Source organism: Idiotropiscis lumnitzeri, chromosome 11, assembly GCF_059441095.1.
Source record: "Idiotropiscis lumnitzeri isolate Australia: NSW breed Sydney's pygmy pipehorse chromosome 11, RoL_Ilum_1.0, whole genome shotgun sequence".
Classification (NCBI taxonomy): domain Eukaryota; kingdom Metazoa; phylum Chordata; class Actinopteri; order Syngnathiformes; family Syngnathidae; genus Idiotropiscis; species Idiotropiscis lumnitzeri.
Genome location: NC_142401.1, coordinates 11,014,917 through 11,041,160, shown reverse-complemented (window position 1 = coordinate 11,041,160; position 26,244 = coordinate 11,014,917). Strand labels below are relative to the sequence as shown.

General features: G+C 41.7%; 1 protein-coding gene across 2 annotated transcripts; it reads left to right on the top strand.

Moving 5' to 3' along the window:
• Positions 1-26,244, top strand: LOC148327375 (G protein-coupled receptor 22). Of its 2 annotated transcripts, XM_088309783.1 has the most exons (3): positions 1-416; positions 9,429-9,479; positions 22,698-26,244. In XM_088309783.1, exon 3 carries the CDS (start codon positions 22,798-22,800, stop codon positions 24,484-24,486), a length of 1,689 nt encoding a protein of 562 aa, XP_088165909.1. In that variant the 5' UTR covers positions 1-416; positions 9,429-9,479; positions 22,698-22,797; the 3' UTR covers positions 24,487-26,244. The 2 variants fall into 2 exon arrangements, with proteins under 2 accessions (XP_088165909.1, XP_088165908.1); XM_088309782.1 differs by lacking the exon at positions 9,429-9,479.

Below are 26,244 nucleotides of genomic sequence, written 5' to 3'. Positions count from 1 at the left end.
CCTCCCCCTTCCAACAAACATCCTCCACCCTCCCTCCCTCCTTCCCTCTCCTCCCTCCATCCTCCTGCAGATCAACGTATCGGAGACACTGCTCGGGAGCAGATGCGTTCGACCGGTCCGTGTGCGGGATGCGGTGGAAAGTGTGCTGCGGCGCAGTGGAGAAGTGGAGTACAGAGCGTGGAAATTAAACGCTGAGACGGCGAGGTGATACCTGTGTGCTGCAGGGGTGGAAGTTCCCCCCGCCGCCGCCACCTTCTCCCTATATAATATTTATGACAAAAGGGAGGCGAAATATTCTGGTCACGTTTTGGGGCTGTCAGCCGGCTGTCCTGGAGAGCACCGGAGTGGAACCCGGTCCAGTAGCGGAGACGGAACCCTGCAGTAGGATGTAAACGGAGTTCCCACGCTTCACACTGGTGAGTTGACCTGTTAGTATAAAATCATTAAAAATTCAAAGACAAATCGAGAAGGAAAGGCAATACATGAAGGATTTTTTTTGGGGGGGGGACGAATGCAAAAGGAAAATGTTGAAGAGTATCTTCGAAATGACAGGGTGGCTGAAGGCAAAAAATAGGGACCATGAAATAATTGTCCTAATTCCAGTTGAGAGCGTGTCTTTCTGCCGTAGAAGAATAGTCCAAAAGCAAACATGCACTTTGTAATCTGAAGTGTGCGAGTGTCTTATTTTGCAGGGGCATGCAGTGGCGGTGGTTGTTGTTGATGGGCTCCAGTCACATGGACGGGCCACGATTCATGTCATGCTCATTTTGGGGGCCACATGCTTCACTTCCCCAAATAATGTCTGCAACTGCATCGTCTCCCACAAATTGCATTTAATGGCCTTCACCTTCTGGGTTGCAAACGGCATCGTTCGGCTGTAGGATTCCTAATTGGCGCATTTGAATTTGAAATGCGATACAGTTGTGACGTGATTTCAAAAAGCACGCCACCGGTGTGTCACATCGTGTTGACGAGATTGCCGAAATTGGCCCACGTGTGCACGGTGGCACCGGCATGGTGGATTTTCAGCCCGACGGAAGCTGGTGCAAAGTAGCATCTCATCTCATTAGGATGACGCGTCTGCTCAAGGTCCCAATTAGCCACATACGTAGCAAGTGTCACGCAATCGCTGATTGCAACACCGCCAAGCCAGGACCGCAGGTTGCGATTTTGTCAGCTGTCACTGCACAAAGGTTGACCTCACCGAGCCTCTCTTCAACTTTACATTCGTTGTATTTTTTTCTCGATCAAGACCTTTTTTTTCCCGCATCCTCTCACTATTTTCGTAGACACTCACTGCACACCTGCACATTCAACGACATTGCATACATAATCCTAAAAATTGCTTAGAAAAACAGTTGTAGTTTGTAGCACAGTGAACTAGTGGTTAGCATATAATTGGGATAGAAAATGCATGGATGGAGTTTGCATTGGTGGACAAGCGCACATTTTATGACAAGCAGAATAATATTATAGATAATTTCAAGTGTCAATCCAAACTGGCCATTATTGTTGAAGCAGAAATGTACCTTTTGCATTGAATCAAATTAGATGGATTTATTGAGTGTATAGAGGTGGGGAAAAAACTATTTTAGTCATATTTGTTAAACTGGTCAGGACCAGTTCATGATTAGACAAAAAAAAAAAAACACCGCATCGGAGGAAAAACTACGGGTGGGGGTGTGCCTGCTATGAGACAAGCGAGGAATGCCGGACACGTCATCTCGCCTCCTGTCTCTGACTTTTTTTTTTTGTTTGTTTTAATTATAAAGCCACTAAAGAGGGCCAGAAAGCAATATTTTTTTTCCCACTATTGATTTGACTCATCTACTGTAATTTTAGGTCATACTGACAATTTTAACAAATGTGACATAAAGTGTCCTCCCCCTTTGAAGTCGTTAGCCATTTATTAAATGCAACCTCCATTTTATAAATTGACATTATTTCAGAAATTAAATGTTCTAAAAAAATTTAAAAAAAAGTATGATATGAGTAATAATTCTTAAAAATATAAATGTCCATGTGGCTAATGTTAATGTGGCCAATAACAATGGCAGAATTACAAGTCACCACAATCTTCTCTTTGTTGTTTTTTAATTGCTCCACCTTCATTTTCTTGTTCTGGTTCATTAAGAAACTACCTCGTCTCAAAAAACCGGTCACCACTAATTGAACTTTTTCGGAAATCAGAGTGATTCGAATATCCATTGATCAAATGTCAAGTGAAGTGACCTGTGCTGCATGTTTGTATATTTCTTGACTCCAAAAATGATTAGAAAGTTTTTCCCATCAGCTCGCTGCTGATGTATTTGCATTGCATGTGGGTCATTGAGAGTTTGTGTTGTGTGCATGTATTTATTTATAGAGACGCTTTGATGCTGCTTATGAGGGAAATATTCCACCACCAGTCACTCGGCAGCCAGACGCTGCATCGCCGTTGAGGCCGGCTGTCATATTTACTCTCCCAGCAATGAGCAAAGCGATATGATGTGTCTACTTGTGCGCCTTTACTACCTTCCACGCATGACATTGCCGAGTGGATGGCCAGACTCTTGCTGAGCCGATTAAAGGGGCGTCCCTAGTGTGCAAGATTTATGTAAGAGCTGCTCCTTTGTCATAGAAAGGAGTCCTCATAAAGCCTCCCGTCTGCATTGGAATCAATTTAGGTTTTACTTCACCGGAAAAGACACTCTTGGAGCATTTCATCTAATTGGCTGGGATTTAAATTTTTCGGATTAGGGGCCATTTTTTGAAAAGAACAATGTTGTTTAATTGGATCCTGAAAATACAAACATATGAAAGCCAGTACCAAAGTGGAAGATTTTGTAAATGACAGCGAATTAAAGGGGCTCTCCAAAAGCACTGCAATGAATGTGTAAAATCATTCCAATTTCCTGGAGGAGGAAAAGTCCCCTTAGACCAGGCGTGGGCAAACTTTGGCCCGGGGGCCACATGCGGCTCGTTAAACGTTTTAATCCGGCCCGCCGAACTTGAAAAAAAATTAAATGGATAAACCTTGTTAATGTTTTATTTTCTAAATACTGTGGTTTTTCAAAGACAAATATATTGTTGTAATTATTTTGTTCACTTTCATTTAAAATTAAATGTATTTTTTTTCTCCGATGAGGTGAGGTTACCAAAACACTTCATCCTTCTGCTCCTGGTCCGGCACCTCTGTCAAATTTTCAAACCCATTGTGGCCCGCCAATCAAAAAGTCTGCCCACCCCTTACCTAGACTGTGCTACAATGTGTGTTGTGTAAGGATCTGTTTTCCTCTTAGGGTTTTGAAAAGTTTCACATGCCGATTACTTTTTATACAAGTACTGGATAAAATGAATAACAACTGTAATAGTGCACCAAAAGACTGTGCACGTATATGAACATTAACTGTCCATCCATCATATATAGACAAACACGCATTCACACTTATGTTCATAACTGAGGACAATTAATAGTCTAAAATAAACCTAGCATGAATATTTTCTGGAATGAGACTTTGAAAACCCGCGAAAATTGTAAACACCATATGGATTATCCCAAGCCTGAATTCGAACCGCCAACGTGAACTGATGGTGGCTGGGTGTTGTCAAATTTGCCGAAGGGTTGCGGACTGGTCTGAATGATGGTTTTTCCATCACGACTCACCCGTGGCCCAAACAATCAAAAATAAAAAAGTGCATGGAAGGATGGAAATTACTTTATGTAAATAGCCTTTTAGTTTCAACAAACTGAACAAGAAAACAACAACTATAGCTTCCTTGCAAACACAATCAAGCTTCCTGGTGCAAAACAAACAAAATCCAAAAAGTCCACCTCTCCGCTGGGTTTGCAATGTCAAATTAACAGCACTTTATCACCTGTTTAGTAAACAGCATGGCTCACTGAAGAGTGCCTGTGTGTGCAAATGAGAAGGTGAAAGAGTTCTCAGCGCAGTGGGACAATAACAGGTGGATGCTTGTAAAAAGAAAAAAGAAAAAAAAAAAAAAAACAGACACCCGAAGAGGCAATATATAGAGGAGGCAGAGCGATAAATCAGACCAGCACAGCGAGGTGAGCTGGCTGAAATTGACTATCAAGAGCAAGGAAAGTGTGCTTTACGGACTACAATGCACACGTATGAACACTTTATGGACAGAGCATGAGCGATTTGCTGCACACAGGGCAGCTGCATGTGTTCTTGACAAATTGCATTTCAGAAGAGCAAAGTGTATTTTTACTTTTGACACTTTCTTGAGATGGAAACTGACCGTGAGCAGAAACAATGTTTCATCACGGTGACACATTTACTTACCCCAAAAAAAGTCATCCTTTTATACTGCTACTCTGAGTCAACATCGAATTGTTGTCTGAAGACAATCATACGAGATTTTACCATGATTATATATTTTTTTCTTCAAGGCTGTTAGTAATGGGCTTCTTTTCCAAAATCAGGAGTGATTTTCACACAAAATCTAATTATGCATTATGTGAGTACACAATGACTGATTTCTTTTGCGTACTGCTTATTGTTATCGCTGTTCCTTGCTTTAAAAGATATTTTTGTTTGTCATGATGGGCTTAGTTTTTCAAACACTGATAGAAAAAATGAGCAGCCCAGTGGGTCGTGTTCGCGAATCTGAGGGGCTCTTGGTTTGAATCTTGGCTCCTTGCATGGCTTCCACCCACATCCGACATGCATTCAGCTCATTTAGGCATCGAAATGTTCAAAAAAAAAAAAGTCTGAAGGCTCGTGTTTATACGTGCCCTGCAACGGGCTGACGATTTGACCTGAGTCAGCTGGGATGGGCTGTAGGTCAGCCATGGTCCTCATGACAACGAATTACGACACAAAATGATGGATGGACCGTCCGTGGTGACTCTTATATACTTATAATAGTAGTGCACATATTGTGAGTTGTATACTCAAATCAATGCATTCGTAGTTCAAGGCTGACAGCCGTGATGCCATGGACTTGCTGGAAATACACCGGCCGTTCAGGAAATCGAACGTTACAGAAATTCTCGATGGCAAATAGTTGCGGTTCAGCGACTGCGTATTTGCACAATCATTTTCTTTTTAGATTTTGTACGTTTTCCAAATTTCCGTTTTTTCATGGGGAACATAATGAATGATTATCAGCGTTTTGTTTTTTTAAGATTTTTTTTTTTATTTAATTTTATTTTTATAATTGCGGTAAACTAATAATCGGGCCACTCAGAATGTGCCGCATGATTTACGATTAGATTTGTCTTAAAATAAGAAATATTGGTGTAGGTAGTATAATGTTTTAAGACTGGGGTGGTTTGAGGTTGAATTGCTTTCAAAAGTCTCATTTTCTTGTTCTATTGGAAGACAATTTTACTTTGCATAATATCTCATTCCATCACTTGTTTCTCCATTTTTCCAAAACCCACTCTAGCAAAGTTTCAATGAGATTCTCATCTGAAGCTATCTCGCGCTTATTCTGATAGAATTGCTACCATTACGACGTTTTTGTAGCATTTATCGATAATAATCTCATCTTTTCATCTAAGAAATGAATCTGTGTTATGCTCTGTTCCCCCTTCTTCTTAAATCTCCGTCTGTCATGAAGTGACAGCGGTAGAAACACCTGCAGGATGTGCTCACCTCTTGCCCGGCAATGTCCTTTCTGCAGCAGATAAATGGAAGTAATTGAGTGCTAATTGCCTCGTTGCGCGAAACAGCTTAATCATTTGAACCTGCCTCATCAGTTCAACACACTCCTTTGTTGTCACTCCTTTTCTTGTCGTTCCGTTTTCTGACCTCCTGTTCTTCTCCTCCTTCCTGCATATTCTTAGCGGCGTTACATAACATCATGCCTAAATATAACAGCTCCAAAAATCCATATTAGATGCAGAAATAGCGAATGCTGCGGGTATTGGACGTTGGTGGACAGTGCAGTCAAGTATGGATCACAATCTAAGAAAAAGAGCTCAAAGAGTGTGAACATGAAGAGCGCAATGTTGAAGCAAGCGTAAAAAAGAAAGTGGAGGCAGCAACAGTTTATGACAAGATTCTTCAGTCGTGCACTGAGAAACCTTTAGACAAAATTGCAAATTAGTTTTTGTTCAGAAAAAAATTAAATGACTCATCCCGATGCAACGGTTAACGTTCATCGTGCTATTGGTTTTTGAATCAAACCAAAAGATTTGTCTGTTTTTGCAACAAACTGGTGAGTTTTGCTTTCTGAAATTGGAAAACTATCAATTACTGCCTCATGTGTTTTTAGTTTTTTTTACATTCCAGTTCATCTTCTCTTTCAACGCTAATTAATTTAGAATTACCTGATCATTTGGTGGCTGCAATTAGGCAAAAGCAGGTCTAAGTTGTGGCGTAGCTGGTGTTATGTGATTGAATTTTAGTGAGGAGCAGCCCGACAGATTCATAAATATAACAACGGCATGCAATTTATTGAACTTATTATTATTATTATCATCTTGAATATATTTTTTAAAATCACACTGACAATTTCACTGTTAAATAAATAGAACACAAAAACAGATGCAACACATTTTCTCTAAACATTGCAAGGGTGGTGCACGAGAAGGCAGACCCAATAACAATTTGGTAAAAATCATGCTAAGAAAGCTCTGGAAAATGTGCTTTCGATCATGTGACTCATTACGGTGGAACCATCCGCCCACCAGAAACATAATGGCACCCCAGCCAGTTTCTCAACTTCCATGAATCAGAAAGCAGCCTGCTAACTAATAAACAGATGGGCAAAAGTGAAACGCTCTATGAATTGTTTTAAAATGACCGGCTTTGGGGGTGTTCTTAGCTGCAATTGGGAGAATATCGATATCAAATAGTTACACAGTATATGACCATTAGGGCATTGCTAAAACATTTTGGCATTTCTGTTGTTAGATCATGGGTGGGCAAAATATTTACGGGTATGTCGTACCTGTAATATTTGCTTCATTAACTTAGTTTTTTTCCACTGAAATTCAGAATTTATCATTTGTTTCATTACAGGCAGTAAAAAAAAATGGAATGTTGTATTATCGATATTCACCATTTCCCACACTTTCCTCCACTACAAATTGCGTGGCCCATCTATCCATTTTGAAAATCAAATGTGGTCCTTGAACACAAAAGAGAATCATTCAAAAGTTTGAAGACACATGCTTGTGCTAATACTGGTTTGGTTTAGTACGCTACTATTTAATAGAGTAATATTTTCATCATGAAATGCTTTTGTTTTCGACTGAATTTAATATAGCGGTTTAAAAAAATTACACATCCACATCCTTGTTTAATTGCGATATAAAAAAATGTGACCACAATAAGCCATTTAAAAAAAATAATTTACCATTAATGTGACATATAACTTGTACATAGCCGAAGCAGCTGCAAGGAAAGCAAAACAAATGTCAGAAAAAGCCAGCTAGTCGAGCTGAAATGTATTTCGGTTTAATCAGAAGCCCATTAAATGATGGTAGGTGTGTGCTGGGACTCTCTAAACACAAGTTAGAAAGTGATTGATTAATTCTGAACTCTGCCACATCCCAGTTAGAAGAGGATGCAACAATTTGGCAACCTCTGTATTTCAATTGTTTGATTTGATTCCCTTTCCCAAAAAAAAAAAGTTTTAAATTGATTTATATTGTTCTCATTTTTTTAATAGGCCCAAACGTGGCATTTGAACAGGAGTGTGTCGGCTTTCTATATCAACCACATAACACCCGTAATAGAATTGTTCACACATCGCCACCTGGCCGAGTGCGACTTTTACAACGCAGTCGTCCAGTGCACGCAAGTTTTTTGAGGCCTTAGAAAAGAGCAGTGTGGAGGCTTGTTATCACACAAATAGCCCGAGAGCAGCGTCAAAGTGACAGATGACCTCGCGCCAAGACTTCTCTACTTATTCACAACGGCACAGCTCAACCGAGTTCCATTGTGCATTTGCACCGCGTACACGTCCGCGAGTAAAATGGCGGTGAAATGCAACACTGACGGGCCAGCCCGCAATCTATTCCTTAAGTGAGCAGAAGGAATGTAGGCGTTGTTGCCAGCATGAGAGATGTATAACGCACGCTTCCTCTTGATCATGGTCTTATTGTCTAAGTAAGTGTCATCATCATCATCACGGCCATCGTCGGCTTCGGGATGCTCGCACCGACTCTGATTTCGGCATCTTTGCCCTTTTATCTTGATTTCCTTCAGTCTAAAAGAAGTGTGATTGCACGGCAGCTTTGATGAGAGCTTATTGATGGGCGGCACGTGTAATGGCAAAATTGCAGGCTAGGGACGTCATTGCCGCATATAGCGTGCGTGGCGCCGCCGCTAACGAACGGCAGAACTAAATGAAATCCATCGAACAAGCTGCCAAGTGGTAATGATGCCTCACACCCTGTGGGCTGGCTGCCTTGAGGCCGACGTTTTCTTTACACATAGCTCACTGTATGGATTACCGGCTGTGATAATTAACCAAATTTCTATTGCTTCTTTATTGATGTTAGTGTAGATCCTGTCAGAGTTTCAGGATATAATGTGGCGGGACGGCTCCGTTTTTCGTCGGCCTTAATGCAGTGAGTTAGGACTGTCCTCCTAATTGACATTTGCTTATTTTCAAATGGGATATCACAGGCCAGGCTCAAGCCACCCCGCCCTAAATTATTTGGTTGCAATTATTCATTTTTCTTTCCAAATAAATCATTAAAAAAAACAAAGCCTTCAATATAAAGCATCTGGAAAATGAAATTAAATAAATGTTACCCGAGTCTATCATTATTCATTCATGTAATCTCTGGTTTTACTTCCTAGTGTGAGGTAGCCTGCTGGTCGAGTCTCATTATCCAATTCATTCCACTTCATCATATATCGGAAACGTTTTTAATAGAAACTCAGTCCATGTTTTCACTGCGAGCATGTTAGCAGTGGCACGAGTCTTCTTTTAGCATCGGCGTAGCAAAGAGTGGCGATTTTGCCCACCAAAAGCAGCATGAGGACTAGAATGTGAATGGAATTAATTACTTGTATAAGGATCATAAATCAACTGTTCCACTTGAATATTGTTACGACTGAAATCAGTTCCGTGTTTTCCATACAACCATCTTGAACCTGCCACTATTCGCGTCCAGTGTTATGTATATTTGATGCGCATCTTGCTTGCAGATGGGGGAGGAAAAGAACTTTTTAAAAAGAAATGAGTTTTCATCAGCGTGAACAATTAGTTAGCTCCGCATTCGGCCCAGCTCGTAGCGTACGACTAATAATAGCTGGTCAATTAATCTGCTATGCATGTGGCGCTCCCGGCTGTTTATGTAAAGATGAAGCGAGTTTTAGAGTGAACTTCATGCCTGAATTCACATTGTAAAGTAAGAATAACTTTTGGTTTGCATCGATATATGATAATAAAAATAATAGTCTAAATAATTCTAAGTGACAAATAATAATTGCTCCACCCATGTTGAATTGTAGGAAAGAGGACGGATGGGAGGAGAGAGCAACGAGGAAGTGACAACTGGAAATGTAAGTTCACCGGCAATAATTATTATGAACATGAATATGAATCAGTCATTTAAGACTTATTTAACTACATAAAAAAGGTGAGTAGTGAACAGAAAATGGAGATATTTTAATGCATAAACACTCAAAAACAAAGTACAGATATAAACTTTAAAATTTAAGAAATTGCTAAAAAAAAAAAAAAAGATAGAAGTTACAGCACAAGAAAAATTTCTGCAAAAGGAAACTATGAACGTCAATCATAAACATGGAGGAACACATTGTTTTTAATCTAGACTTAAAAGTATTTGCACTTTAAAATTACTTCATTGTTTAATTTAGAGATTAATTAATAAATATTTTACGTCAACCAATTTAATCCGATATGCAGCAAAATATAATCTATTAGATAGTATTTGGGAGCATCCACTTTGTGCCGCTTCCCTCATTCCTTGCTCCAATGCTACTGGCACTGCTCGTATGATTCTTCTACGAATAGCACTGTTCGGAATAGTCAAAGCTAACGAGGCTAACCGCTAATCTCACCCACCACCAGTTTCTTTTTGTACTCTCAAACCTACGCAGATGAATGTTGCCAAGTTGGTCCAACATTTCGGTGTTAAAGTCAAGGGACGGCAGCAAACTGGCAAGCCCCCCAAAAAATCTGCCTTTGGCTGATTGGAAGACAAGATGCCAAAAACATGTGATTATCAATGAGCTGAGTTCAAGCTTTAAATGCGGAGGAGTAAAATCAATTTGTCATGTTGTCAAGAGGAGGACATCATTCTTTTTTAAATGTTTTACCAAGTGGGGAAGCTGCATTAAGTGCATGCTGAATGTAGCATTTAGTGGTTAGGGTACCCCATTCCAAATATTCCGGCTGCATCCTTTTGTCACGAATATGGGCGAGTCAAGACGTGTATCTGAAACTGTAATTGATCCTTTAATCATAATATTCTGCGATCAGGGTCACTGTGGTCTTCCCTCGCTGAATAGTGGCGTGCAACAAGCAGAAATGCAGGCTTGTGTAAGTATTAGACGGATAGTGTAAAAAAGGAATCGGGTGCAAGGTGGCCCAACTGGGGCGTTTCAAAAGGGAGATGGATGGAGGTGCCAAGCAGGGAGCAAACATTCCCCTCTGGCGATCACACAACAATGCATCCATCTGCACACCCCTCACGACCCTCCATCCATCATCCATTCTATGCACCTCACCTCCAATTTGTATCTCCACTTCCGTTCGCTGCGCTTCGAAACTCCTCCCACGTGCCGATGAGATTCAGCAGTTTCTTAAACACACAGCGTGTCGTGCACCTCGTATAGCGATCCGTCTTGTGTCGCCTCCGCAGCCGGCGTGCTGGCGGGGAGCATGTGCAGGGAGCCGTGTGGGCGCCTGTGGGTGTGCGGTGTGGGTGGCGGCGAGAAACCGCTTTGCACGAGTACGATTTGAAAATCTGAGACTGGGAGCATGCTGTTGCTGGAGATCACATGGAGTCAACATTGTTTTATTCGCGGGGAAAAAAATGGAGGCCGTGAACTCAGTCGGCAAGGAAAACTACACATCTCTCTCTCTGATTTTTTTTTTGTCCTAAAGTGTCAACATAGATGTAAACAACCTGAAGCAACTTTATTTTTAGGGACAGGAGGGTCAGTGCCCCACCTTATCCAGCAGATGGTGCTGTTTTTTCTTTCTTACTTGTCCTGAGACGACAGTCCTGACGTGCGCAAATGAACGAGTCGGCGCAGAGGTTTCAGAATGTCATGAAATTGTGGCGCCACACTTTCTGCTTTTGATTTGAATTGTTTTACAGCCATGGCTGAAAAGTTTTCCATTGAACTTAAAACTTATAATCAAATTAACTTCTGCCACTGAAGGAAATGAACCAAGGACTTGTCATCATCCTTATTCATTGTTGTTCACAAAATGGGCAAGATGTCATCAGCCTCGACTTTGTCATGCAAACAGCAGAGTGCGTCATCCTGGCATATTGAGAATATTTTTGCATTGGTCTGTGGAGCAATTATGATTGAGTCAACATCCTTGCCAAGGTTCATCGAGGCAATCACTTTCTTCAGTACCTCCTTCTTCTTTCTTTTCTTTTTTATTCTGCCTGCTTACAGGTGATCACGCACAAATTTCAAATATAGAAAATCATTTTTTGTGAATTGCTGTATTTACTGGTAACATGTATTGGTTGTTTTTTAATTGAATTAATTTTGTCGTTTGTCATTCGGTACTATTTATTTCTTTAATCATTATTGATGCTGGTTAAAGCATTTGAGGACAGATTCTACACGCGCAAATACTGACTTCATTTAGTGGTTGGTGCTCAAACATTTTTTTAAATCCAAATACACAACCAGTGTTGAAAATACCCTATAAAATATTGTGCATTTCTGTCATATTTGACAGTTTCTAGGTGTATAAATCAAAAGCAAAATTTAGGTATTTATTTTTAAGTGAGACCATTAGCAAGTGAGCCTGTCCTTAGCCCACCCCACATATTATAAGCTCATATTTATTTTCCTTGTCACCTCAAATGTTTGTGCAGTCACCTGTTGCCGGGCAGTCTTCATAGGGCTCAATATTCCTCATAAACCACAGCTTCTGTTGATGTGTTAAGTTAGTGGATTGTTATTTGACATTTGGAACATACTGCATAGAATTTGCAGTTGTGTAATCACTATCGCTATGTAATCGCTCTGTCTTTAGTTCAATGATTGAGTGAAAAAGAAAATAAATATGAACTGCTGGATATGCTGCGGTGTTGAAGGTAGAATTGCCATCGCATTGGAGCCGTAGCAATCAGCACACTTGGGCCCTGTCAGGGATGCAGCTGCGCACCTGCTGGCTGCGCGCCGTTTGCGCTGCGAGAACACTTGAGTGAGATAATGAAGGCCTTGATCGATTGTCTCACTGCGGACATCGGGAATCCCTAAGACAGCCGTGAGTCGGCGTGCTGCATGCACTATCATCCCGTTGGCTTCCTTCCCTTTCTTTGTTAGCGCTTTGCGTTCCCATCTAGCCTTAATGTCAACTTCTGGTGTCACGCAGAATCAAAGCTTTCTCCTCGCTTCCCCATTTGTGGTGACATTTCACAGTTTAACAATGAAAAATCCATAATAGAAGGAACAGATGACACGTTTCTCGAGCCTCAGTAAACCGTATTACACAGCCACAATGCCTTCCATTTTGGAGAGCCTGTAGTCGGTTGGCGCGCTGACGATGTGACAATTATCCCCATCATTGGCTGCAACCAGGATTTCATTTTGAATGCTGAGTATTTTCCATGAGTTGAATATGCACTTCCGCAGGAAAAAAAATGTAAGGAAAATGGTAACGGGACCCTTTTACCACAAAGTGTAAATGACATATTGTAATGTCACCTCAAGGAGATAAGCTGCATGCATCACCATGGAGTGCGATATACTCTCGTCAGGACTTAGGGGAGGTTCCAAATCAGAGCTGGGGAGCAGTGGGTTGATTCGCCGGTACACAAGCGGCATGACGGGCAGCACGCCTTCAAAAGATTGGCAAGTGTTGCAAGCAGGTTGGGAAGTGGACGTTTCATCTCAGATGGATCGCTTTTCCGTCAATAGTGGAGTGGATGTCACCACAATGTGTCTCTTTGGACTATTTTTTCATGCATTCTGATATGTAAAACATGTTTTTTTTGCTTTTTATTGACACTAAAATTCAAACAATTCTTGGAGTTTGAACTGTCATCACACAGTTAATGATTTCACGACTTCTGAGTCTTCATTTCATTGAGACTTGAGTTCATTTGCGAAACTGGGCCACTGTATCGTCCTTAAACCATGTACTAAATAATAAAACCATGCATCCATCTGTTTTCTATATCGCTTCTCCTGTTCATGGTTACGGGAGACCTGGAGCCCATCCTAATTGAGTTTGGAGCAATAAGCGGGGTTGCAGGGCTCTGTCAGTGAACCTAACACGCATGTTTTGGGGGACATGGGAGGAGTTGGAGTACCACAAGCACTCGGCAAATGTGCACACTCCAGACAGAAGCCGAGATCTGATCTCTGTCAAAAACTTAAGTGAGACATGCCAACCACTAACGCACCGTGCTGCCCAACAACAAAACAATTGCTCTGAATAAAACATGGTGTTTTGTCCTCAATGGATTAAAAAAAAAAAAAGCAGCATGTAGCTGATCATTCACTCTTATGTGGAAAAAAAAAGAAAAAGAAAAAAGGCAACGACAATTTCCTTTTAGAAATACCCAAGTCAACACAACAAAAGACCAAAGTTGTGGATGTGTTGATAACCTGATTATCAACCGCTTGTTGATTGCTTTGATGAACCTGTTTTAATTTTGACCTTTCATCACACTTATTACTCCTACGCTCTTGATTGAATAATTAGGTCCTCAGCGGGCATCGGAGGAGCTTGCTGCGGACCCTTTAATTTCTGTCTAAACAGAAACATCTAACATGCAGGCTCGGATCCCCCGGGACCAAGACTGGCAAAGCACTTTGAAGATTTGTACGTGTACACATTCTCTCTTCATCTGAGGAAACTTTTAATGCATTCATGTACGCAAGAGCACACAATCAATTTAGCTGGATGCAAACCACCCAGAAGAACGAAAGAGGCCCTTTTAAAACATTTTCAGACTTATGCCCAAATATAAATAGCCTGAATTTCCCATTGCTGATATCATGTCAGTCAGACAGCAAAATAGTTGAGACTGAATCCATAGCGTATCTACGAGTTGCACTGGTGCACTCCGTTTTGTTTTGCTTCACAACACAAATGTTTGCTCACTTGCCATGCGTAGTTGTCAACATGGATGGTTCCTCTTGTTCACTGTGCCAAGAACAAAAAAAACGGCTCCATTTTGCCTTCAGTTGTGCAGAAGCAATTATGTCTCTGGCAAGAAACAAGTCGCAGTCACAAAAAAAGAAAAAAAAAACAAACAGTGTGTGTGTGATTGGCTCGTGCGCACACAGCACATGCTGCATGTGGAGGTTTGCATGAGGACAGTATGAGGTAGACGTTGACAGCTATGAACAAGCTGACACCAATAATGAGCCTGTCAGTAGGGCCCAGGGAGCGACTATTCATAGTCCACAAGCTCAGGCGGCAGATTGGATGTAGCAAGGATACCAAAGAGCATTCTTTCCATTTTGAGGATCGTTAAAATCAACGTTAGTCTACATGTACACTTCTAAAGCACAGTGACTCTCATTTCTCACTCAGCCGTTCCGGCTTGCAGTAGTAGTAGTCACCTATAACAGTGATTCTTAAAATGTGGTACCACGAGTGGTAACGCTCCCTCTAGTGGTACGTGAAAGAATCACTGAATTAAATGTTCCAACTTTGCATAATGTTAAAGTGGCTTAGAAATATTTTTAATCCTGTTCAATCTTTAAGAATTGTTTGTTTTCAAACATTTATTTATTCATTTTTTTATTTATGTTTATGCATACTTTTCGGTGCAGGCAACATGAGTACAGTGTAAGAGAGTATGAATGTTGTCCGCACCCTCAACAGGATAAGCATCTTTAAAAAAAAAAAAAAAAAAAAAAGGATCTTTTTTGTGCAATCAATTTTAGTTGAATTATTTTTATATATATATATGTATTTTTTTTAAATCATTTTAAATATTTTCCCCCAATTTCCCAAATTTAAGCTCAGTGGTAGTGTTCAAACTGTTCTGACACTGTGGTTTACATTAATATTGGGAAAAAAAATTATGAAAACCTCTGTCTTCTTTTTTTTTTTGTCAACATTTAGACCTACTATGCTACTGTATCTGTAAGTTGAGCTCTCTAAAAATTTCATTTGAATTCAGAAAAAAGGTTGATCAAAGTAAATGGTGCACAAGAGTTTTCCCGCCCTCGCAGCCCCTGCAAGAATATTTTACTGTACTTTCCAACCTTACAGGTTAGATCCACATCTACTTCCAGTGAGGGCTTTGACATTTTCTTTTGTCTGTGTCCCTTGGAGTCTCTTCCCAGCTCATCACACGTTATCACAAAACCGGCATTGTCATTGTTGCACTTAGTCAGAGAATGGCATCAATTACACTTGTTGAAAGCTTCTTTGCTTGCTCATTTCAACAGTTTTCTATTAACCCCTTGCAAGCACGAACGGCATCTAATGAGGACTTGATGACGGCCTGATGCTCGATACGACTGCAGAATGCCATGCATAACCTTCTTCTTAAGGACATTGTGTCACGATTACCAAAGAGGTTGTCCATTTGCAGTCATGAACTGTTCAAACAAATCAGTTATGCTGTAAGTGGGAGCGGCGTGAGATGATAGCTTAGGAGAAGTTTACTAATGAAAACGTGGGATAAATTATGCTTTTGTTTGATCCGATTAACTTTGCTGACTCCTTAGAGAGTGGTTGCTTACATGTTTAGCTTGGTGTCAAGATCTGTGGTCTTTCAGTGCTTTTTTTTTTTATGAGTTTGGGTGCAGAGATTTTCCTTTGTGTTTTTCTGGCGGTTAAAGTGAAACTGAGCGTTTAACTTTGCTTTTAAAGTTAAACATTTTGAAGTAGGAATCATTGACAGTGTCGCGGTTGGCTCCATGTCCCTGTGACCCTCACAAGGTTATTTTAGTTACGAAAACAAACAAAATAAAAATTGTATTATAAAAATGTTTTGAAATAATATTTTTGTTGGATTTTCATACTTACCTTGGCCGTTTTTTTTTAATCTTGCACCAAAGTAAAACACATTTTTGAAAAGACTAAAACTAATCCTAAAACTTAATTGTTTAAAATGAAAACAAAAAAAAACCTAACAAAGCTGCCCTGGACTCTAATTAAAACTAATAAAATAATAATAATAAAAACACTAAAAACTAAATAAAAACGAACTATAATTAAAATTCCACAACTATAATAACCCTGGACCCTAAACAACAAAATTATACAGTATAGAAAGAAAATGGGCAAATATCAGTCTTAATTCTCATGATGGATGAATGTTTTTCTTGACAGCAAGAACGATCTGAATCTACAGTATGTATGTCATCCTTGTAATTGACAAGTGGAAGTGCATCCTTGTAATCGCCCAAAGTTGCGTCCAACATAAATGACCATTAACTGTATGAGCGAATATTAGCAGAAAGGGATGAATACTCTTGTGTAGGACTTACATGATTCTCGAGCAGCTGTGTTTTTTTTTTATTTTTATTATTACAAATCATTTGAAGATCCTCTATCAGAAGTCTAAAAAGGCAGCAAATCGTGGATGGAACGTCTGCGATGGTTGAAAACATTTCTGCGTTGAGTCACCGATTCTAAATACATGCAAACCGTTCCTGTTGTTAGATGAATGTAAAGTCTCCAGGATGTTTCTGGATACATGTTCTGATACAAAACCATCCAGGCTAAAAAGAAAAAAAAAACAACTTGCTCTCTTTTGCTCTTACAATAAATGATATCATGACCCCGTGTCACACTAAATTAACAACAGTCACAAGTGTTGGCCGGCACAAGGCATCACTTCAAATGAGATTGCAGGTACCTATGAGAGGACGATACAGAGTGTGTTTGCACGCGCTCTTGCCCAAGTTTGTCAGATTGATGATGCTTTAAATTGATGTTCCAGCAACACTGCAAACCCCGTGGAACCCATTAGTGGTTTAAGATGGACCACTGTTACACTCGGAGTCCCCCCCTTATGCACGCAGGTCCCCCCCACTTGAGAAATGGGAGGGAAAGGTGCGAAATAAAACTAAGAGAAAAGGGCACACAATCGGGTGAGAACAGCAATTGTGCCCGAGAAAAGGTAAAAACCGGGGCAAGGCTCAACAACGCACCAGCAACTCTTCATTTACCGAGCAAAGGCACGTCAAGTGTGGCCAAAAGGCACTCTCAGCCCAAACCAATAAGTGCTAAGTCAATGCATTTGACCACCATCAAGCGTAGAGTTTATGCCACTTCTAAGAGCCCTTAATGCAGGACTGTAATTTCAATTTGCAGCATTAAAGTTGTGGGGCATAAAGTGATTTACCATCAAACAACGCCCCTGTGAATCCTAAAGTCTATATTCAAGCTAAAATGTAAGTATTAATGTTCTAAAATCAAATAAAATGCCAAAATGATATCAATAAAATACATTTTACAAAAAAAGATTAAAATATATATATATAATTCAAGTTATTATGGCTATCCATGTATTTCCAAATTTATGGTTTTACCCCAAAAAAAATAAAGCTGACATCATCACATTATATCTTAAAGGGGCAGTCATGTCAATAATATGTTCTATGTGCCTTCACAAGTCTAACTCTATTCTGATTATTATTGTATTTGTGGAATATGAGTTACACAGCAAAATCCGTGCTCACCAGTTTTCTGAAGCTGAGCGATGATTGGTCGTGAGCTGAGCCCTGTCCAACTTTTATGTCATTTTCAGTTGACGACAGTGACAAAATGGCCGCCCCGAGATGGCTAAAAACGGGTGGATTTTGCTGCTTAACGGATATTCCACAAACGCAATATTAATCAGAATGCTGCGTTTCGACAAGTGGACTAGATTTTTTGGGGGGAGTTTGACTTCCACTTTTATAGTAACATAACAAGTAACACATATATTATATTATATATAACACATATACAAGCAATATATTAAGTGAGTGAATGTTATACTCGATTATTTTCTAACTTATAGCGAGCCAGCTCAAATGTATGTATAAAAAAAGGTGCATTCACTTTGAAATGTATTCATTCCTGTTGAAACGATTCACTGAATTTTATAGAGTCTGTGTTAAAGGATTTTTATCATGCTGGAGGGTCTCTTTATGACAGGTGGTCTTAATGGTATTTTCTTCACTCCCAGCATTCAGCCTGCATGAATACCATCCTTTATGCCAAACAGTCTGTCTCTTCCAGTAAACCAAATTGGACGCATAGCAAGATGGGATGTGAGGGACGCAGGAAAGTGAAGGCGGTGGGGGGGAATTGGGGGGGTGAAGAGCTGCTCTTTTTCTGATAGGGTTGTTTATGTGGCACTGTCTGTGGATCATTGATCCATTCGTCTTCATTACGTCCCCCTGTGAGAACCATTAACTGCTGCCGCCCTCGGTCGGGTGTCTGCGATGTTGACATTCACCACACAGTCTCGCAGCGAACCTGCTACCTTCTTTGAAGGGGGCTGACAGTTTTCTTCTGCTGGTGGTATTGGACAGTATTTAAAACTAGAAAATGCAATTCCTGGAGAAATTGCGTGTGAAGGCGGAAAGGCTGGAATCTTTTTTGTGGAATGATTTTGAATGAGACTGAATGACATTGATTGATTTTGAATGACACTGAATGTTTTTGAATGATATTGAATGACTCTGAAATATTGAATGAGGTTGAATGAATTTGAATCATAGTGAATGAAATTGAATGATTTGAATGACAGGGAACAATAGTGAATTATATTGAATCATCATGAATGATATAGAAAAAAATATTGAATAATGTTGAAAAATATTGAATACTGTTGAAAAATATTGAATAATGTTGAATTATAGTGAATGACATCGAATGAAAATGGGGAAAGGCAGTGATTAATGGAATTGAATATATCATTCAATTAAATCAACGTGAATAAAGTTGAATGATATTAAATCAAAGCTAATAATATGAAAACTGGTTCCGGTTTCGTGACGTCACTTCCGGTCAAAATACGCCACTTCCGGCTTCGTGGCGTCACTTCCGGTCAAAATACTCCACTTCCGGTTTCGTGACGTCACTTCCGGTCAAAATACGTCACTTCTGGTTTCGTGACGTCACTTCTGGCTTTGTGACGTCACTTCCGGTTTCGTGACGTCACTTCCGGGCAAAATACGCCAATTCCGGTTTCGTGACGTCACTTCCGGTTTCGTGACGTCACTTCTGGTTCCGTGACGTCACTTCCTGTTTCGTGCCGTCACTTCCGGTTTCGTGACGTCACTTCCGGCTTCGTGACGTCACTTCCGGTCAAAACACGTCACCTCCGGTTTTGTGGCGTCACTTCCGGTCAAAATACGTCACTTCCGGTGTCGCGACGTCACTTCCGGCCAAAATACGCCACTTCCGGTTTCGTGACGTCACTTCCGGTCAAATACGTCACTTCCGGTTTCGTGATGTGACTTCCGACCAAATACGTCACTTCCGGTTTCGTGACGTCACTTCCGGTCAAAATACACCACTTCCGGTTTTGTGACGTCACTTCCGGCCAAATACGTCACTTCCGGTTCCGTGACATCACTTCCGGCTTCGTGATGTCACCTCCGGTCTCGTGACGTCACTTCCGGTTTCGTGACGTCACTTCCGGTCAAAACACGTCACTTCCGGTTTTGTGACGTCGCTTCCGGTCAAAATACGTCACTTCCGGTCTCGTGACGTCACTTCGTTCGTGAATGGGGAATTTTGGTGGAAAATCTGGTTGAAAATTTGGAAAGAGACCCATACGGCTGGGTACCTTTTATATCAGTGTGGGGGGTGAAACGATGTTCTCTGCGTTGCTGGATGAAAATTGGAGAAGTAAACGCATTCCCAAATTATTGCCATTAGAAATGAATGGGGAATATTAGTGGAAAATCTGGTTGAAAATTTGGAAAGAGACCCATACGGCTGGGTACCTTTTATATCAGTGTGGGGGTTAAACGATGGTCCCGGCGTTGCTGGATGAAAATTGGAGGAGTAAACGCATTCCCAAATTATTGCCATTAGAAATTGTTGGAGTTGGGTCACCGTGGAAATGAGAAGTAGTTAGTTATCAACCTTTAAAAGCCAAACTTACTCCAATGCGTGTTCGTTTTTTTTAGCTCAAGAAGAAAAGGGTCAAATAAAGACAACAACTGATTAGAGTTCCGATATTTAGTTTCTTCAATTTCTGGAGTTCAGGAAATAGTACAAAGACAGATATCTGGGCAGCTTTTTCTTAATCTCACGAGAAAACTGCACTCGGGCGAGCACAGTCGAAAAATGCGTGCCATCTTTCAGCCCAGCTTCAGTTTTTATAGGAGTTTTTATGTCAAGGGTAATGTAGGTTGAATCGGTCGTCCTCGCTCCCTCCCACGGCACGGGTCCACGTCCAAGGGAAGGTCTTCCCCAGGTTAGTCATCGTCTGGATAGTTGATGATGGTCGATTCCCGTCTGGTCCCGTAGACTGGCACGCCAAGGCTGGCCTTCTCCGGCGGGCCGTCCCTCCGTCTCTCGCTCCGCTGGCATTCTTCTGTAATCTTGTTGATGTGCATGTGTGCGTGTGTATGTGTATGTGCGTGTGTAGGTGCAGGTGTATGCATATGTCTGTGGGGGTGTATGCGTATGTGCATGTGCTCCGATCTCCAATTGTTATGTCTTTCGGAATGTGTTTTTCTTTTGATAGCGTCTGTGTGAGTCCTCCGGTGCCCAATTTGGTATGTTTGCATCACTACAGCCAATGTGGAGAATGTGCTTCGTCATATTTGTCCATGAAGTGCTGTGAGTGTGAGTGCAGGTCATGGAAGTGCTATGTGCGCAAATCTATTCTCACTACTGAGAATTTCAATAAAGTTCACACATTTCAACTAAGTACATATGAGAATATCATAAATCAGTAAACATCAGGCCTACAATCCCAGTCATTCTTGTGACCCGTGCTTCTAGTTTCATTTGATAAATGCTTCTTGTTTCATCAATGTTTAAAATATTTAGTAAATATGCACCTGCTAACTTTAATTATCGACATTCTGTCCTGCATGTGTTTAAAATAATGCCAGTAATCGTAATAGAATCCTTCAAAATGAATGGGGAATATTAGTGGAAAATTTGGTTGAAAATTTGCAAAGAGACCCATACGGCTGGGTACCTTTTATATCAGTGTGGGGGTGAAACGATGTTCTCGGCGTTGATGGACGAAAATTGGAGGAGTAAACGCATTCCCAATTTTTTGCCATTGGAAATGAACGGAGAATTTTGGGTGAAAACTGTAAAATGGGAATGCATGAATGTAAATTGAATGACCTGAATTATGTGAAAGGAATTACATGAATGTAAATTGAATGCCCCTCCGCCTTCACACAATAATAATAATAAAGAATCAGAATAACATGGGCCTTCACACAATGAGAGTTTTCGATCGGCATATCCGGGGTTTGAATCAGCTTTCATTCTCATCACGGGCTGAGCCGTGTGTGGGATCCGACTGAAGGTTGCCAGGTAGTAGGCAAGTGTTGCTGTGTGTTCAATGTGTGGACCACACACACACTTTGTGACCCATTTCATGTACGGTATATTGCATAATCAAGCAGCCGCCTACTCAGCCTCAGCGGAATGTTACATTGTGTTCAGCACACAATTGGAAGACAATTTCAAACTTGTGTGTTTTTGTGAATCTATTAACTGCTCAATGATCCCCTGCTAATGCGCTCAAATCAAGGCTCTCTGTTTCTCAACCTTTAGTGAGCCAAGGGAAACATTTTGAAATTTTTGGAAAAAAATCTCGGCATGTCACTGAACAAAAACGTCACATCAAGTATTTATAGCAGGCGTGGGCAAAATACAGCCCGGGGGCCACTTGCGGCCCGTAAACGTTTTAAATCGGCCTGTCGAACTTGAAAAAAATTAAATGAATAAACCTTGTTAATATTTTATTTTCTAAATACTGTGGTTTTTCAAAGACATATTGTTGCAATGCTTTTGTTCACTTTTATTTAAAATTAAATGTATTTTTTTTCTTCAAAACTCTCCATCCATCTGCTGTCAAATTTTAGAACCCATTGTGGCCCACCAATCAAAAAGTTTGCCCACTCCTGATTTATAGTGAAAAAAATATGATCTTGTCTCAATTTGCTCACAAATGTGCAACGGGTGTTTACACAGTTTAATTCTACATTCTAATGGAAGAGTATTTCATCGAATCTGCCTTTCACTATACATTGTTGGCATGCACTAGATATATCAACATAGATACACTGAAGTTAAACAATATATATTTTTAGACCAACCAAGCAAAAAATTTATCATTTCACGTAGGGCACCTGAAGATCTCTCGCACTGCCCAATGATTGGTAGTCATTGTTGCCGAGAGATCCTTCCTTGCTGCCCCAATTGCAGCCTCTGCTCCTGAATCACAGGTCCTCAAAAACAGCTTGATTGCTCCCCGTGACTCCAATCACCCAATACGATCGCTTTCACCTCACTACGCCACCTCAGAGATCCTCTCCACTTGTTTGACTCGAGCCGGAAATACGGCACAATTTAACACCTCTTCTTTTTCTGTTTTCTTCTTGTTTTCACAGAAGACCACCCTTACCCCCGTCCTCCCCCCAATCTTCATCAATGACGATGAATTGGTGTGGTAGCAGCTGTTGCTATGCGTGAAGGAGAGCTGTGGCCCCAATGGAGACCGAAGGCTATCGTGACCTCCCGGAGACCAGCGATGGTCAGGGGGTAGGCCTCCTGGATGGACAGGGTGGGGGTGGGGTGGAGGAGGACTGGAGCGCCCCATATCCTCTTGGCTTCCAGGTGTCTTTGACCACAGTGCTGATCTTAGAGCTGGTGCTGGGCTTCAGCAGCAACTTGACTGTACTTGTGCTGTACTGCGCCCAGTCCAACCTGGTGGATTCTGTCAGTAACCTGGTCACCGTCAACCTCCACGTTCTGGACATACTGGTGTGTGTTCTGTGTCTGCCGCTGACGGTGGCTGTCATCTTGCTGCCAGCCAATGGAAGCGGTGTGGGGAGCTTGGCCACCTTGTGCTGCTTCCACGAAGCCTGCGTCACGTTCACTAGTGTGGCCACAGCTGTAAATGTCCTGGTGATCAGTTTGGACCGCTACGACATCTCTGTGCGTCCGGCCAGTCGCCTCCTGAACCCTCGCCGTGCTGGACTGCTCCTAGCAGCAGTCTGGGCTGTCTCACTGGCCGTCTTCTTCTTGCCTTTCCTTGAAGGTGACTTCTTCTCCTCAAGAGCCGAGGACGGTGAGGATGAAGAGCAAGGGGGCCTGAACAATGATTTTGAGGCCATTACGGGACCCACAACATCTTTTTCTTCTTTTGCACCTTCTGTTTTACCCTCAAGTCACCCGTCCTCCCCCTCACACCACCTTTCTCCGATATGGCAGAACAGAACACTGCTGTGCATCGGTGGGCAAGGCTACTACACAGGAATGGCGATGTATTACCACTTGTTACTACAAGTGCCCTGCTTCTTCATTGCTGTGGTAGTCATGCTGTTCACCTACTCCCGCATCCTACAGGCGCTCAACATTCGAATAGGTTCCCACATGATGAGGAGTAACCGTACAAAGGACTCTACCTGCAGGATCCGCTGCAGGAGAACAAAGAAGAAAGACCTCACCTTGCCAACGGAGGTTGTGTCCTCCAATCAGAACCAGAATCTCTCTCATCCTCCCCTCATCCCGTCTCCCACCCCGACGCCGACATCCCCACCGCCACTCTCCTCCATGCCCCAGGGGATATCCGATAGTGGCGCTACGGTCACTACGGTCAGTACGGCAGCCACCACCCCCATCGCCACCACACCTGCCACCCCTGCTTCTCCGACTCCCGCGTCAGGATCCATGCAGACCCACGCCACGTCCCCCCTACCGGCTTCCTCCATGGGTGTCCAGGCCTCGGTTTCGGCGATCATTGCCTTGAGACGGGCCGTTCGTAGACACAGGGACCGGCGAGAGCGCCAGCGTCGTGTCCTTAAAATGTCTCTAATCATCATATCCACCTTCATGGGCTGCTGGGCACCATTGTCCGCGGTCAACATTCTGATCCTGTGTATGGGCCCCAGCGACGGTTTGGTGCGGATCCGTCTTTGCTTCTTGGCGATGGCTTATGGAACAACAATCTTTCATCCTCTGCTCTACGCTTTCACAAGGCAGAAGCTGCGCCGGGCCCTGAAAACACGAGTCAAGAAAAGGGTCGTGTCCCTTCTGCAGGTGGACCCAGCTCCCATTGGGGGGACGGTTATTCATAACTCCTGGGTAGAAGGGGGTGGCCAGAGGAAGAGTCGCAAGCCCCGAGTGGAGGCCAGCGACGGCACTGATCGATGCCTCAGCGAGGCAGTACGGGAATGAGGCTGGTCTTCAGTATGTGCACACGTGTCACATGTGTTTGGAATTGGAGGGATTGTATGCCATTGTCTGTTGATGAATGGTGTGTATACCCTTGCATGTGTGTGAGAAGCCATTAGTTTACAAAGGACAGAGCCCAAGACCACGGGCAGATGAGCCCGGAGTCATAGGGTCGAAACAAGAGCCACTTTTCTGCACTCCCAATGTAAGCTAGTTGATCACGTTTAACTATCGCCATGGCAGCATTTTGGTGACACCACACCTGAAAATGTCCCGAAATAGAGCATAAGGGATCAGTTGAAAACTGCTCTTCCAAGCATGTGCACAGACAGAACCACAACACTTACACACACATACACACACTGCACACTGTACACTGGTCTGCGCTTCGTCATTAAAAAGCACACAAACATCTGTAATATCTACCTGCACATGTATTCTCAGTGAGAAGAAATTTTGAGGTCTACCTTTTTTTTCCCCTCCCTCTTCTTTTCATGCCTTAATTGAGTTCATGAAATATGTGTGTGGTGCTGAAAGTCCTGTTGTATGTTTACAGAGTAGGGGTGAGACTTCACATTAGTGCAACATTACGGTCAGTAAATGCAAACATTCAGAAGTTTACATTGTGAAATTACCAGCAAACTGGTGAGAGGGAAAAAAAAAGGAAAAATAAAAGGATGTTTAATATAATTTACAGCAGAGTAGAACAGAAGTAATTTAAAAGGCATGACTTTTTTTTTCTAAACCAGTTCTGAAAGCCGCATTGGCGATATGATCCAGAGTGAGTGATATTGTTGTTTGTGTGTGTGTCCTGAAATGAGCAAAGCATTGACCCCCCCGAGATGTGAACAAAAAGAATGTGAACTCACTCTTGTTAGTTTTCTATTTACCATCGAGATAACGCAGTCAAGCAACGAGGCTGAACAGCAGTGGCGCTGGGGTTGACTTTAATTACGTGGCCGGCTAATTGCGTTTTAACCGTGTGGACCATAAATGACAGACCACTGTACACCACTTCAGCTTTTCAGTGGAAATCAAAGGGCAATATTATCTCTGTAGTCACGGCAGGTCAAGAACTGCCGAAATAGGAGAAAATCACACACTGTTCCATTGGAAACTCTCGATTTGGACTGAACTTTGAGACGGATGGGCCTTTGCCATCTACAGCACTGAGTCCTTGACGTATTTACACTGTACCTGTGTTTCTCAATTTCCTCAGGGCTCACATTTACGAACGTGCTGGACATGAAATGCCAAAACCAGCCCTCAATCAGCTATTCTATTGCGTGTGTTACTGTAAGTAAAGATTTATGTCACTCCGTAGGTAGAGAACACATCAAACTTTGTACAAACTCCTCAAGGCTTGGAAACCACCTCAGGCTTTTGGGCTGTCATACTCTCACACCTTTTACACTAATGGTGAACCAAACAGAAGTCAATCATTCTTGTGTGTTCATGTACATTTTTCAGGGATGTAAATATTGAAGTGTCAGATTTGGGTTTTAGTCAAAGAGATATTTTTTTTTCTTCTCCTTTTTGGTCAAAATCATCTGCCGGACAGAACGAGAGCCATGCATTGTGATGACGTGAGCTACTGTAAAGAGATAGACTACATGTAATCGTATTTGTGTTAATACTCTATGTGTGTAAACAGTATTGTACATTCATGACCCCGTGTATAGAGAAATTAGTATTGTATAAAAAATTTATATTACTGTGTTATTGTATAGAACAGAATCTGCATTAAATTGTAATCTATGA

What these genes read in the sequence shown, in the direction of transcription:
- LOC148327375 (XM_088309782.1), top strand. Translation starts at nt 22,798, where the DNA reads ATGGAGACCGAAGGCTATCGTGACCTCCCGGAGACCAGCGATGGTCAG.